The sequence below is a fragment of the Thamnophis sirtalis genome, unplaced genomic scaffold, assembly GCF_051295495.1.
Source record: "Thamnophis sirtalis isolate CommonGarterSnake01/CBP01778 unplaced genomic scaffold, rThaSir2_p1.2 scaffold_3, whole genome shotgun sequence".
In the NCBI taxonomy this organism is placed as follows: Eukaryota; Metazoa; Chordata; class Lepidosauria; order Squamata; family Natricidae; genus Thamnophis; species Thamnophis sirtalis.
Window position 1 is genome coordinate 106,650,285 of NW_028261383.1, and position 16,112 is coordinate 106,666,396.

General features: G+C 34.4%; 1 protein-coding gene across 1 annotated transcript in view; it reads right to left on the reverse strand.

The window, feature by feature from the left end:
• Positions 1–4,136: 4,136 nt before the first annotated feature.
• Positions 4,137–16,112, reverse strand: part of WWC1 (WW and C2 domain containing 1) — a 101,868-nt gene continuing 89,892 nt past the window's right edge. The window contains exons 19-23 of the mRNA XM_087709673.1: positions 15,114–15,278; positions 9,917–10,009; positions 9,102–9,332; positions 7,399–7,520; positions 4,137–6,603 (exon numbers count right to left, since the gene is read on the reverse strand). Of these exons, the coding sequence (XP_087565799.1) occupies positions 6,537–6,603; positions 7,399–7,520; positions 9,102–9,332; positions 9,917–10,009; positions 15,114–15,278 (678 nt within the window). The 3' untranslated portion in view covers positions 4,137–6,536. The remainder of the gene's footprint in view (positions 6,604–7,398; positions 7,521–9,101; positions 9,333–9,916; positions 10,010–15,113; positions 15,279–16,112) is intronic.

The following is a 16,112-nucleotide window of genomic DNA, read 5'->3' on the forward strand; positions in this document are numbered from 1 at the left end:
GCAACGGTCACTAAGTGTGAAAATGGTCGCTAAGTGTGAAAAATGGTCATCAGTCACTTTTTTCAATGCCATTGTAACTTTGGTCACTAAGCCCATTATACCACCTTTCTTGCCACAGTTCTTAAGTGAATAACTGCAGCTGGTATTTTGTATTTTAGATAGAATCTTTTTTTAAATAGCCTAAGAGAATTTAAAAAAAGAATCCACACAGAATAAATTGAAGTAAAACATTTCAAACTATTCTTTCTATGCACAATATATTTCAAAGTATTGTGCATAGAATTTTTAAACATGGTTTCACTTCAATTTATTTTGGATAGAATCTTTTTTTAAATAGTCTAAGACAATTTAAAAAAAGAATCCACACAGAATTTTAAAAAATCCTATGCACAATAAATAAAATATTATTTTAAAATACATTAAAAAAATAAAAGAAAAAAACCCAGCTCACTTACCAGCAGGCTTGCACTCCAAGTAAACCCAGAATGATGTAGATGTTAATTCAAAGAACTGAGCAAATTGAGATGGTGAAATTAGTCAGGGAAATATTTTTCAAAGAAACTTTGCCACCATTTTTCGGAGCAGACCTCCAAGCCTGAAAATGACAGGCTTTAGACTTCTCAGGATACAGGAAAAGTTTATTTGGAGGTCAGGTTCAGAAAGTTAGCAAAAATGGCTAACAATGCAAATTCTGAACAACAACCTTCATTATCGAAGCACGCGTTCTTATACATTCTCAAAGGCAGCGTAACACGGAAACACTTAACTCATTTCTTATTGGTTACCTTGAGGAAAAAGCCTTATAAGGAGATGGGGTCTTCTCCTTTTGTCTTGAGCCATAGATACTGACTACGTGCCTTTATGTGAACTTTAATTAAACCTTGTGGTTTGGACTTTTGACATAGGGACATGGCTGGAACATCTTGTGGTTAGAGGCTGATGACATTTCTCTGTCCCTTTAAGCAAGCTTCTAATTGTCCCTTTTATGCCACGTCTTCATTCTTAAATTTTTAATCCATATTTTATTCTACTTTACAGACATCTTTACCACCACTCTCTGTATGGACTTTCTATCTGAGACACTGCTGCCACCAAACCAGTGATGCAGTTTGCCAAAGCGCTCTCATTCGTGCCTCTATAAAAAGTGGCTAGGACAGAAAGAGAAAGGGTCAAACATTTACTACTCTAATTGCATCAAGAGCATTCTCAAAACACAATGCAATTGTGATGGGAAGACACATTTTTCTTGATATTTTCCAGGATATTGGATCCTATTGGGGTTTCCAACAGGGATGAAAAGAACCCACTTATGATTTTGCACCTCTCAGAATCCTTGCATTGCAATTTTTGAGGGGCTTGGGGAGGGGGCGCACATTTATAAGGAAATGTGTAAGGAACTTGTGTATTTTTTCACAATGCTGTTAAATGGCACATAGAAAATAAAATAGTGATGTTTGAAGGCTTTGTGTCATTTGGCCACATCCATAACATACGACTGAAATTCCAGTTATCTCGGTATCTGTATACTAGTTTGTATACTAATTTTCAGTGCAAGACATCTGTCCCTGTTGTAGTAAGATATTTCAAAGAACTTTTGCAAAATGTGCAAGCCTGTGCTGTAGTCCTCCCTCGATTAGCATACTGTACTGTAATACCATTACAGAGCCATAAGTCAAGTCACAATACTAAAGCTATTATTTGAATGAGTCACAGAGGGGACGAGGTGATGTCAGGAGCTGAGAAGCCAAGTAGTGGGAAAAGTGGGAAATTCTTAATGTTTCATTTTTAGACTATTGCAGAGCTTCAGACATCATTGAGATGTAAGTAGTTGCAAAATTCAAGTTTGACTTTCCCCACCATTCCTGGGAATGTTTTTACTTTCCATTACCAGTTTGTTATTTTGTTAAAAATCTTGAAGATGCACTTAGTTTTTTACTGACACTTTTTCCAAACATATTTGCTCTATCACAACATGGGAACACTTGAAAATTCACAACACACTATTGAGCAGTGTCTAGAACTTGCATTAGGACAATACATGTAAGGATGACCTTGAATTAGTTCATCAGTCTTCTTAAAGTCTTTTTAAATAATTACTATGCTGTTAAGATTCTGTTTCATGTCTTTTACATTCACTTTTGCTCTGTTTTGATAAAATGTCAGGCAACCTTCTTTCATTATGCTTGAATTTGAACTGGGGCTCAGTTTCCAAACTGGTATGTGCCATAATCCCACTATTTGAACATTGTACCACTTACAAGTAGTAATTTCATTTTAAAGTTAAAGTGAACTAGGTATAAATGTTTTGAAGTTTCAGAATACCTGAAATTTAACACAGCAGAACACAGAAAAATACATTGACAGTCTCAACAATTTGGCTTTTTAGGTAAATGGAAGTTGTGAGATAGTTCTGATAATTAATCAGGACATTGTTAAATAAAAAAAAACAGATTTAGAAGTTAGGATGAAAAGGTTCTAAGGAATGGGTTTATCTGAGCATTTGAACTAGATGTGGTTAGAATAAGAAGATAAATTCCTTCTTCAGCTCATTACTCTGGAAACCCAGAAAGTTGTCTTAAACCCTACAGAAACCCAGGAAGTTGCCTTAAAACTCTTTCTCTCTGGGACAGTACACCGGATCAGGAAATTACCAAAGAAGCATATTATTACATTGCAGAAGGATGGACAATCTCCAAGACTACCTAAAAGTGCTAATACAAGTACCCTTTTATCTGATTCAGAGAATAGAGGTGTTCATTGATTGTATTTATAATTTATTTATTTATATCCAGGGTTTATGATTTCTACAAATAACTCAGGACCAGCTAAAAGTGTTAATCTAAGTACCCTTTTATCTGATTCAAAGAATAGTGATGTTCATTGATTGTATTTAATAATTTATTTATTTGTATCCATGGTTTATTATTTTTACAAATAACCCAAGGCAGCAAACATATTCAACACCTTTCTTCTCCTATTCTCTCAACAACAACCACCCTTGACATGGTTTGAGAATGACGGCCCAGTTACCCAGTTGGCTTTCACGGTTAAGACAGGACTTGAACTCACAGTCTTCTGCTTTCCAGCATGGTGCCTTAATTACTAGAAAGCCGAGGTGGCGCAATGGTTAAATGCAGCACTGCAGGCTACTTAAGCTGACTGCAGTTCGGCTGTTCAAATCTCACCGGCTCAGGGTTGACTCAGCCTTCCCTCCTTCCGAGGTGGGTAAAATGAGGACCCGGATTGTTGTTGGGGGCAATATGCTGACTCTGTAAACCGCTTAGAGAGGGCTGAAAGCCCTATGAAGCGGTATATAAGTCTAACTGCTATTGCTATTGCTATTGCTACTAGACCAAACTGGCTCTTTATTGATGATAATTTCCTCTAACAATTAAGTGCTCCTTTATTTATAGATGAAGGCTGAACTGTGTTATAAAGCTATTGTTTTCCTATTCCTGTTTCCTTCCCTTTTTTACTAACTCTGGTTGGACACTATTAACATAGAATGTTGAGCTATATGGGATATCGGCTTGATCCAGCAGGTGTTTTCTTCTATTCAGATAGTTTTTAAAATAAAAAAGTGAAGCAATAGTCTTCATTTCTTTTTAAGACACTAAATTCATATCCATTAATTAACCCAATAATATACCTCTCTTCAGCCTGTCATAACTTTCAATTCCAATAAACTACCCCCACCACCAAATGTGACTATTGCCAATAATTCTGAGAGTTAAAAGTCTGCATACCTAGATAGCTCTCAGGTCAGGGAAGGCTGCAAAGATTCATTTGCAATATAAACCTCAGACCATTATCTTTTAAAGTTGTGAGACTGTATTTTCTTTGCTTGTTTGTTTCAATCTATGTAGATCAATAAATCATTGAAATCCATTAAGAATAGGTTTTGAAGAAAACGTGGAAGCTACTGCTGAAAAACAACTAAAGTTCTTAAATATGTGCAGAATAAACTTTTAAGAAAAACAAGCCTATTTTTTTTAAAAAAATGTTTTCAATCACAGTTGTTGGCTTCCATCATTGCATGGATCTGAAAAAGAACCATATTTTTCTATATCTTTGAATGAACTGATATATTTTGAATTATCTACATAGGCATACAAAAGACACAAAGATCAAGTAGGTTAATTTCTATCTATAACAATTTTAATGTTAATCCTAACAAAATTTAAAATATATAAATTCAATCATTTAGTGGTTGCTTATTCCAGTGTTTATACAAGAAAATATATATATACATCTCAGGAAAAATCCAGGTTTAAACCACTTGTCAACTTTACTCCTGAAGGTGCATCTTGATTTGTGAATCTTTAAGGCCTTTGTATTCCAGTGTCCATTACTCTCTGTTCTTAAATTGTCAACAATGAGAGACATGGGTTAATGTAAGATGTAGGCTGTTGTAGGAAGATCTGAAGGTATTTCAGTTATGTTCCAAAGAAAGCCAATCACCATATAGATCCTGCATTCTCACACATTCATGTTTCTTGTCTCAAAGAAAACAATCAAACTGGAATGTATTAACATTTCTTCAAATGCTATATGAAAAGCAAAATATACCTTGGATCTAGAGAAGTGGATGGTTGTTAGTGTAAGATGACCTTCCTATCCCATCCTCCAACAAACTCTTGCCAAAAGTCTCTTTCAGGGATTAAGATACTTTCCTAAAGCAAGTAGGCTATGATTTATAGGCCAGAAAAAGGGATATTACAAAAAAACTGACAGAAGTATTTTCTGCAAGTGAATTTTCATTCTTGGGTTGTGCCTCAGTCCAATTTTTAAAACAATAACAGATTCTGCTCAAAAAGAGGATAGAAAAATCAGCTTATATTCTCCTGACTTTCTTCATATACTTTTTGTCTGGATTGAAGTCATTAATATTGATAATTAGCAGTTACTAATTATTAAAAGTAAGACACATTGATTTTTCATTATTTTCCCCTGAAATGACTAGAAAGGTATTTATTTATTTTTATCAGGCCTTTATTATTTTTATAAATAAGATTGCAAATATATTTAATACTTCTTTCTCTTTCTATTTTCTCCACAGCAACAAGCCTATGATTTGGGCTGAGCAAGAGTGACTGACCCAAATTCACCTGGCCGGCTTTCAAGCCTAAGGCAGCACTAGAACTCACAATCTCCTAGTTTCTAGCCTGGCGCCTTACAACTAGACCAAACTGGCACTCAGATGCATCTCAGTGAATTGACACCTAGTTCCATAACCTAACCATGTCTAGTTCTACATCTATGCATGTGTACATGTGCATACTGTATATTTAAAGATGGGCATATAAAAATGAAAGTGCAGAGCAGAGTGCTTGGGTATGCACACACACACACACACACACACACACACCCAACACAATTATTAAAGTGAACAAACTGGGAAAAAATAAACAAACTACAAGCAATGTGATTAACTGGGTTATAAACATGATTACAGGTTTTTAAACCAAGGTTTTGTTGCAGGCTGTTCAGTTACGGTAAAATCTTTCTGGAAACTATCCATGTAGTTTTCTCAGCAGGAGAAAGACAGCAATTTGCTGCTGTTTTCTTCTAGGATGTTGTTTTCAATATCCAAATATGTAGATGTTCTCAATAGTAATCAGAGAAAGCCTTTCGGATTAAATACTCTCTCACTGAAGAATGGGGACAATTTACTAGATTTAAATTAGTTTTTAAAAAACCAACACAGAAAGCATTTGTAGCTATTAAGATAACATTACCGGAAAGGATTTGTTTTTAGAAGCTCCTTTTGGTTGCTGCTCGTTGTAAACTGTCATGATTATATGAGGATTGTTTACTAAAAGAAATACAAATAATTTTAAGACAGATATAGCTTTTTTAAAATAGCTGTTGGCTCTTGATATGTTCCCACAGCCAAACATGTAGCCACGGACATATGTTTCCTGCAACTCTCTTTTTAACACAGGATTCACAGGGCTTTGGGAACTCTTACAGGATAACAGCATAATGAAATGAAGTAACAATCTCCAGATTAAAGTGCAGTAGGCATTTAAACTCCACTCCCCTTTTTATGACCTAGATGGAAATGGAAGTGTTTCACAGCTCACAGAGCACTCATTTTTAACTCTTAAAATGGCTTCTTTTATCCTTTATTTGTTACAAAAATATTTGAATTAGCAAAACCTAGTTATATAAGAGTTGGGGTCCAGTTTTTAGAATTGTATGTCAGATTCTTTTCAAACTCAAAATTTATTGCAGCAAAACCTGTCTTTTAAAAAAAGCAAAAGCTGTACAATATGTCAACATGTAAATTTTTTAAAATGGCATTGTGAGCTATACTGTTTCATTTTTAAAAATCTTTCAAAAATACATAGCTAAATATACAAACTATATGATAGTGTAATTTTAATGCTGGCATTTGCAATGAAAAAAGAAAGTTAAAAATCTGGCCCTAGAACTGATAAAGCTATCAATGTACTAACATGATATAAATAAACTTCAGTGAATGACATATACTTTTCGGAAGAGGTTTTAAGAACAAAATACTTAAATAGACATTAAACATCATCTGCTGAGAGAGCTGGGATATTTATCCTAGGTCGTGTGAAAAACGCCATCTTCTCTCTACAAATAACAAAAACATCAGTCATTATTATAATTAAGAATTAACGTTTCAACAATCAAAATCTGAAAATAAAAATATATCTTTAACAATGTACAATTTCATATCACTGACTTTAAAACCACTCTGACTAAAAAAAGAAACTCGTGTAATCTTGATGGTAATAGATGTGCTACAGTATAAGGTTTACAGACCATTATGTCATCATAATTACCATAATTAGTAAACACATGGTATCATAAGTTATCAATATATTTTATTGTATGTCATTTTCACCTGACCTCATTGTTTACAACTCCTCTTATTCAAATAACATGATTGAAATGACTACTGCCACGAAAGTTAAATGCTATTAAATCTTAAAGGAGCATCAAAATTCTATTTTTTTACATAGCAAGTTACGATATTTATTGTTTTGGTCCTTTGGAGGCAATAATTTAAAAAGTGAAATACAACAATTTCAGTACCAAAAATCTAATTGTTAACCAGAACAATAAATAAGTATTTTAGCAAAGCCTGATCATTTTCATTTACATAGTGAAGCATTTGCAGTAAGTTATTTCAATGAAAGCAATTTAACTGTTGAAACATTGCCATGCCACTGCCAGAAAAGGATATGCTTGCTATAAAATGCCAAACACAATTCATCAGAAGATGAAACTGATGCAAATATGATTACCTTGTTTCAAATATTAATTATAATGAATTAATGAGTGAATCTAGATAAAGCAGAAAATATTTCGAAAGGATGCACAAAAGAAAAAATATGCAAAGAAAAAACTATGTATTTTTCCTACCTGAATGATTGCACCTCTAGAGGTTCTTTTTGGGTCTGCCCTCGTAATCTATGCACATCTTTAGCAGCTGCCCTCATCATTTTATCGGCCTTCCGTTCATACTTACATCCAGCCTTTACGGTCTGAAAGATGAGAATGGAACCATTTATTTACATAGGAGTAAAACAAATTCTTCCCTAATCTGACACATCAGATTAAAAGTAGTTCATTTCTATGTTTGAAATGTAACAGAGAGGGAAAACATATTTATTTAGAAATAATACAAAGACTGAATGTGTGTTTAATTGCTTAATTGCTGCTGTTGCTTGTACCAATTGGGGCGTGAGAGGGGGGAGAAAAAGAAACAAATTAGTGTATTTCCTGAGAATTGTAATATTATCAAATCTCAATGGATTAATTTTGCCCAATTAAAAGATAAAAAGGGGTGGAAAATGTTGAATATAAAAATTAGAACTGGAATAGAGGTCAATAGAATCTTATGAATTAATAATCTGTCATTTAACACTTGCAAAGATAGTCATTTTTTCAAAGAACAAGAATTGATGACAGATGTATTTTAACTAGAGTCATATCATAGATTGTTTCACAGTCCTGCTGAAAACTGAACGTGCATATATATTACTGTGTGTAATATATGTATTATATACTATATATGTTATAGAGTAATCCTATGAACATTGGAATATACATTTATATTGCAACAGGGTATTATATACAATGAAACCTTGTTTTAACAGATTCATTGGAGCAAGTGACATACCGTAATTCACAAATATCTACTAAAATATATTATCATGGCAATTTACATAATTTATGTGATGCAAATGGCACAAATTACTTCATTTGCATCAATTTGTATCATTTGAATAAATGACTAACTGATGTAACAATATAATTTGCATAATTTATGTAATTCAACTATAAAACACATGATGACAATCACCATAGAGATTTGGACTGTGGCACACAAGTCAAGGTGGATTATATCAAGAGTCCAGATTATGTACAAATAACTGTAAACTAGCAATAATACGTCACATTATTTTTAAAAAAAACATTTAAATTTATCTGTACCTAAATCATGTTTTGGGCAATATATCAAGGCAGCATTTATTATACATTTGAATTTTATTAAGAAAACAAGATTAATTTCAAAGTACTGAATACAAAAGAGGGGCAGGTTTAGGTCCCTGACAGCTGTACTTTTGGTGGGAGAGACTTATTTCCAGAGACTAGAGAGATGATATTAAAATGTAACTGCATTATTGAAATTTTCCTCCTGCCTTCCTTCCCTTCGGGGAAGAAAAAAGTCATACACCCCATGTCTTATGCCACTTGCCTGAAATTGTCATGTCAGTGATTTGGCATTCAGGGGATTCCCAGGTGGCTATAGAATGCACATTCCAAATTTGTGTGTGGAGCATGAGCTTTTTAAACCCCTCCTCCCAACTTAGTCACTTCACATTTGCCCTATAAATGCCATGATTTGAGATCATTCAGTTTCGAAGGAAATATGGCATTACTGTGGGACATGCTGCCTTGCATAGAAGTCAGAATGCAACTAAACATATTTTAACTCCCATTAAAATAAAGTTGGCCCTTCACAACCAATAAGATGTGTTTTTTTTAAATCACTATTGGATCATACTGTCATTTGGAGAAATGGAAAGTGAAAACCAATTTTTAGCCTTAAGAATACTTGCCTTTTTCTCTACCAGTCTCATTAACATCCTGAATTGGTCATTCTCATCTATGCATCTGGGTAACTCTTTTTCTCCTTGACTTTGAGCTTGCTCCAACTGTTCCTTTAGCTGTTTGAGGACAGAAATCTCTTGCAGCAACTGACTATGCCAGGTCTTTGATGCCTGCAGATCTAATTCCAGGTCGAGAGAAGTACGGATCAAACGCTCAGGTCCAAGAGTTTTAACAGAAGACTGGAAAAAAAAAACCCAACAATATAATTTTAATATACTAAAACTCCAAATCGGTGTCTATACTTTATCTGATCTCAAAAAGTTAAGGAGATCAGGCCAGATAGGATCCTACCAGGAAATATGGTTGAAATAGCAAGGTATGAAACAATATGATTAATAATATCCTGGAAAAGAAAGTCATTGCAAATCCCTTCCAGACTGTTGCTAAACATTCCTAGGTGTATATGTACATGCATAAAATCACCAGGAGTCTAACTTAATTCAAAGGAAACATTATCCTTTTTATATCATCTTTCTATGTTGTGAAAATTTTAAAAGCGACCTTATTTTTACATCACAAGCATTTGTCATTACTTTTAATTTATACTGCTTTAAATAAGTAACAATATTTACTATAATTTATAATATTGAAATTTTACTTAGTTTAAGCACTGTTGTACTTTATGCTGCCTGAAGTTCTCCATACATTAAAAAAATGTTCATTAACCTTATTAACCAAGCAACTAACTGATCTCCTAATTAAAAACAAATATAAGGAAAAGTTAAAATAAAAAACTGGACAATATATATAAAATATTATTTACCCGTTTCATTCTGACACTTCGTCTCTCAACAGCATTCCGAACAAAAGGTGGTTTCTTAGATAGTGTTGAACTATCACTATCACTACGATTAAGCTGGGGGGAAAAACCAGGAAAAAAATCAACGGTAGAAGATATTGTTTCATCTATATTTAGGAGCTTATTCCATTTGGAAGAAAAAAAATAAATGTATTTATTTATAGTATAGAATGTATACACCTCTTTGATTCAATGGGCCTCTAGCTGATTTATAATATGTATTATAGAAGACAATATATTCTCTTCCTCTCATTCTAATTTTAGTTGTTTTCTTCTCCAAACTCTTTTTCTTGCTCTTCCTCTCCTCTTTCTCACTCTTTTTCATATGCCAATTAGAATAGCAATTGCTCCAGCCAGTTTATTTCTGTACCTTCATCTCCTCTGCTCCCCAACAATGTTTTGTGGCATAGCCCTAACTACCTCTCCAAACTTTGACTTTGGATGCAACAATTGATCTTCTAACTCATCTTGTCCATCAGACCGACTGTGATGCTATATTATAGCTTCCAGCAGTACCTCTGGTCTTTTCAATACAAGAATCTTTGTTGATGGAAATGGGGGCATATGCATGTTCTTTTATCCATTCTTTCATTGCTCACCTCAGTCTCTGACTCAGCTTTTCCACTTCTCCATTTAACCCCTCATCTCGCCTCTCTCTCTTTCTCTCTCCTCTCTCTCTCTCTCTCTCTCTTCTCCCCAACCCTTGCCATTTTGGGTTTTGTGGATTTAAATGGACCCATGGCGTTTTAGGTTCAGATCAACAAAATGTGAAGAACCACTATAGCAGGGTGTCAAACTCATGGCATTATGGCATCGTAACGTGACATATTAGGCCTTTTCCCCCTTCATTAAAATGGGCGTGGCCAGCATGTGACGCATCTGGTCCATGAGCCGTGTGTTTGATAGCCCTGCATTATAACTATAAATAGCTAGGACAAAAATTTTAAAACAATTTGCTTCTCAGAAAAAAAGCATGAGTAGGGAAGAATATAGTTAATCTCCAGGGGCAGGCTAATAAAAAAGGTACAGCTCAGAAATCCAACATAAGCTTTTCATGCTCACGACAATTTGTTATTTTCTATTCCTTTCAGCAGATGGTTCTAAGTTGCTTATTTCACTATAAATGGCATAAAAGCACCATAGAATGTCTCTGCTTTCTTTATGGGGCAAGACAATCTTATAATTGGTAATTTCCTCTAAAATTAAAGAATTCAAAATTTGTTTTCTTTGTGCTCTTTTGTTCTGAAAATTAATTTAAATATTGGTGGTGGACAGAGTACCACCCATGTATATTTAGACACAAATATAATTTTATATGCAGGTAGTCCTTGACTTACAACAGTTCATTTAGTGACTGTTCAAAGTTAAAACAGCACTGAAAAAGATGACTTATGACTGTTTTTCACAGTTATGACCTTCACAGCTTCCCATGATCATGTGATCAAAACTTATATGCTTAGCTACTTGTTCATATTTATGACCGTTGCTGTGTTCCAAGGTCAAGTGATTACCTTTGCGACCTTCTTACAAGTAAAGTCAATGTGGAAACCATACTCACTTAACAACTGGGTTACTAGAATAGAATAGAATAACAGAGTTGGAAAGGATCTTGGAGGATTTCTAGTCCAACCCTCTGCTTAGGCAGGAAACTCTACTTCTAGTCCAACCCTCTGCTTAGGCAGGAAACTCTACCACTTCACATTAACTTATCAACTGTAGGGATTCACTTAACAAATGTGGCAAAAAAGGTCATAAAATATACATACATACATACATACATACATACATACACACACACACACACACACACACACACACACACACAAATATTATATATATTATATATATTATATATATATAATATGTATGTGTGTGTGTGTGTGTGTGTGTGTGTATGTATGTATGTATGTATGTATGTATGTATGTGTGTATATATATATATATATATATATATATATATATATATATATATATATATATATATATATATATATATATATATATATATATATATATATATATATATATATATATATATATATATATATATATATATACACTTAAAGTCTGGCTGGCTGATAAAAGGAGTCGTTCTCTGTAGCTCAAATGGTTAACTCCCTGCCTGGGAGGCAATAGAGCACAGGTTCGAATCCCAGTAAGGATATGGCTAGCTGATGAGAGCTAAATAGCTTGAAATAGATCTATACTAGTCTTCCTTTATTTATTTATCAGCACAAATAAAAACATATATATATATATATATATATATATATATATATATATATATATATATATATATATATATATATATATATATATATATATATATATATATATATATATATATATATATATATATATATATATATAAAAGAAATCTGCCTCTCGGTAGAATACCTTAAATTTCCAGTTGTCATCCATAGCAAATCACTTCAATGTTGTAAGTTTAAAAATTTTATTCTGTATGTAATTACAGAATCCAACTACAATGCAACAAAATCTCTTTGATTATTTGCCTGTAACACAGGGCAGAGCTGCTTACTTATGAATTATTTCTCCCCAATGCTCTTTACATATCTAGGGGGTTAAGTAATGCTAAATAACACATTCTTCTTGAAAAGCTATTGAACACATCAGACAAGCAGCATTTAAGTTTTAAAGCTGCATTTTTTGCTATTTTGTGCTAGATAGGTAAGTAAACTGAGATGTTCTGAAGGATTTTCTTCATTTCTTGTTTACTGTACTAAACTATTCATCTAACATATGATGCCTGGAAACCTTGGCATGTGTCATTTATTCTGTGGATTGATGCCAGAAGGTCTGCTTTAAAAACAGTAACAAGAAGATGATAAAATTGTATAGCCTATTGCTTAGAGTTGCAACTAATCAAAGAGAAAATGGATACCTAAAAATCCTGATGGTGTCAGAATTTGTGAGCAATAATTTTATTTATTTAACATATTTATATGCTGCAGTAATAAAAAATGACTCTCAGTAGCACACATAAAAAAGACCTCTGGGGGACCTTCAGCAATTGATGTGCTGAAGGAACCCAACATTTTTCAACAGAACCAGCCCATCCTTCATGAAAGAAACTTCTTGACAGTGTTTTCCGTCTTTTGCTTCTCAGACCAAGGCTAAAGAGTGTTTATTTATAGTCCTGCCTGATCCTGCCTCCTGGTGCTAATTAATTATAAATAAGCATTTTATCAAAAAGCCAAACCCCCACAGATGTAGCTACAATGCACTGGATTCATTCATGCTTGGCTGCATTATAGGCTGCACTTGAAATCACTGACATGTTTACTTTCAAATTGCCCTTACATTCTTTCTTTCTCCTTTCTTTCTATAAAAGTCACCACACTTGATTCATAATTGAGCAGCAATATAACTGGCACAATATATAACTTGGAAGAAAACAATATGGTAATATTTATGCTAAGCATCTACATCTGAATTCTAGTAAAAAGGTAAAGGCTCCCCTTGCACACATGTGCTAGTCATTCCCAACTCTAGGGGGTGGTGCTCATCTCCATTTCAAAGCCGAAGAGCCAGCACTGTCCAAAGACGTCACCATGGTTATGTGGCGGCATGACTAAATGCCTAAGGCGCACGGAATGCGATTACCTTCCAACCAAAGGTGGTCCCTATTTTTATTCTTGCATTTTTATGTGCTTTCTAGTACAGTTGGGCAATTAGGAATTTTAGAATTCTTGACACATAGGAGCTATGGTTTATCAGATGAACTTGCATTGTAATATTACACACTATATATAATCCTAACAAGCAACACATTTTTCATTGGAATTTACTGCATAGCTACAGAACTATTCAAATTATGAACATAGCCCTAAAACAGCAGAAAATGAAACATACCCTAAAATAAAAATTTCTATTCATGCAAAATTTAAGTTAAAAAAGCTGGATAAATGCAGGGATGTGTATGTGTGAGAGGGATGAGTTTGGAAAAGAAAACCAAATAAGACAGGCCAAATAAGACAGTATCAGCCCTGAAGCAATTTTTTGGGACCATCTTCCGGGCTGCCATAGCAAGGCATGGTGGAGCTGTGGGAATGCGAGGTAGAGATAACTGAGCGATATGTAGCCAAAATAACATTCTTTCCCATGGGAGCCAAGGACGTTCTACCAGGTGTTGGAAGATGTGGACCAAAGCCAGCCAGAGTTGGAACTGCGACATGATTGGCCCATGTGATGGACATGTGACCTGGGGGGCAAGAACTTTGGTTTTTTTGGGGAAAACCCTGGGTCCTTCAGAATCAGGTTTTCACCAGCTGTGCCAATATGACATCCCAAATAAAATTATGCTTTGAGGAAACTCTAGGCCTCAGAGTTTTGATTGATCGGTGGTTATTACTTGGAATCCTGACACCTCAATTTACAACAGTTCATTTAGTGACCATTCAAATTTACAATGGCACTGAAAAATGTGACTTATAACCATTTTTCATAGTTACGACCTTTAATTATATGACCTTTGCTGTGTCCCAGGATCATGTAATCACCTTTTGCGATCTTCTGACAAGCAAAGTCAATGGGGAAGCCAGATTCACTTAACAACCAGATTTCTAACTTATCAACTGTAGGGATTCATTTAACAACTGTAGCAAGAAAAGTCGTAAAATGGGGCAAAACTCAATTACCCCATTTTACAAGAGACAAATGTCTCTCTTAACAACAGAAATTTTGGGCTCAATTATGTTCATAAGTTGAGGACTACCTATATATTATTTTTCACTTGCATTTGAACAACATTTCAGTTACATGTCTACTGAATTTGAAAGAGATTAAAAAATTGTATTACGAGAAATTGAAATTCTATGCAATAATATTGTGGCAACTTCTCGCGCATATCAAAGTAGGGGAGTTTTAACATTTTTCACTTGAACTACTTGCTTAGTCTGTCAGGAGTTGGTCTGTCAAAAGATTTTAATGATTTTCAAAGAGCATTTTTAACTAACTGAAAATCCAGTTTATTTTTTCCCAAACTCATATCAAAAATTATCAAAGGAGAATTGAGGAGAGGAAAATGTTCTTCATAAAGTATGTACTGTAGTATAGTATTAACTAAGTTAATTATTAGTTGTCTATTTGTAGAAGAGGGAAAACAAAGAAATAAATACATGAATTTTGCTTTCCTTACCCGACACACATACTGGCTTTGTGGTCCTGGAGAAAAAGTTTTGGAGCGGATGATTGTGCTGCCTCTAACAAAGGGTGTTTGTAAAGGATTAGGTGTTCTTTTATCTTTTGGACGAACTACTAGAGAAGATTGCATAAGACTATCTGTGTTGGTCTCTTTATCCACCTGGAAGTCAAAGATATATCAATGCAGTTTTCCTTCCTGATATGCTTTCAGCCTGACTGCTTTGCTATAAGAACAGAATTGTAAGGTATTTCTTTTCAATGATTATACTACATATAAAAATACACAGCAACACAATGAGTTCTTCGACACAGCTCATTAAATCTGGACTAGCAATGCATCAGCAAATTGATTTATAAGGCATGAACAATTTCATCCTCAGCTCACCCCATCCCACAGTTGAGGCAGCATTTACCTGTGTTTAGCTGTTCTGTTTCTAAAGTGGTATTTTCCAACTTTTGCAGAACAAGCTATATAATGTGGTCCACTTGTGGTGCCTTGTTTCAGAGTAAGATTAAAGGAAAGGATCTGCCCTGCTCTCAATAGCCACCCGAAGCTGCTTTCAGCACACCGACACCCTGACAATGGTTTTTAGGGCTATATTCTATCCCATTGTCCCAAGCAACTGTCTCTTCCATTTCTCTTGCCAACCCTGAAAAAGCTGGCAAGATATCTCTGGTTTCCAATATTTGGTGAAATGACAGGAAAAGTGCATTTATGTCATGGAAGAATACCATTTTTTAGCCAGCTATGGGGGAAAGCAGCACTTCAGCCATCGGCTCCATGGGTAAACAGAGAAAAGACTCATTTCTCTCCTTTCCTCTTAGTGTGCTTTGATTGCCAGGTGAGACAAGTGAAGTTAAGGGGAAGAAGAAAATAGGACCAGATTTGTTCTCGTGCAACTTCCATTGCCACACTTGGCAGAACAATAGAGGAAAGAACAATGGAGAACTACCCACTTGCTTCCAATTCTCCAAAACCACATTCAGAGTACAT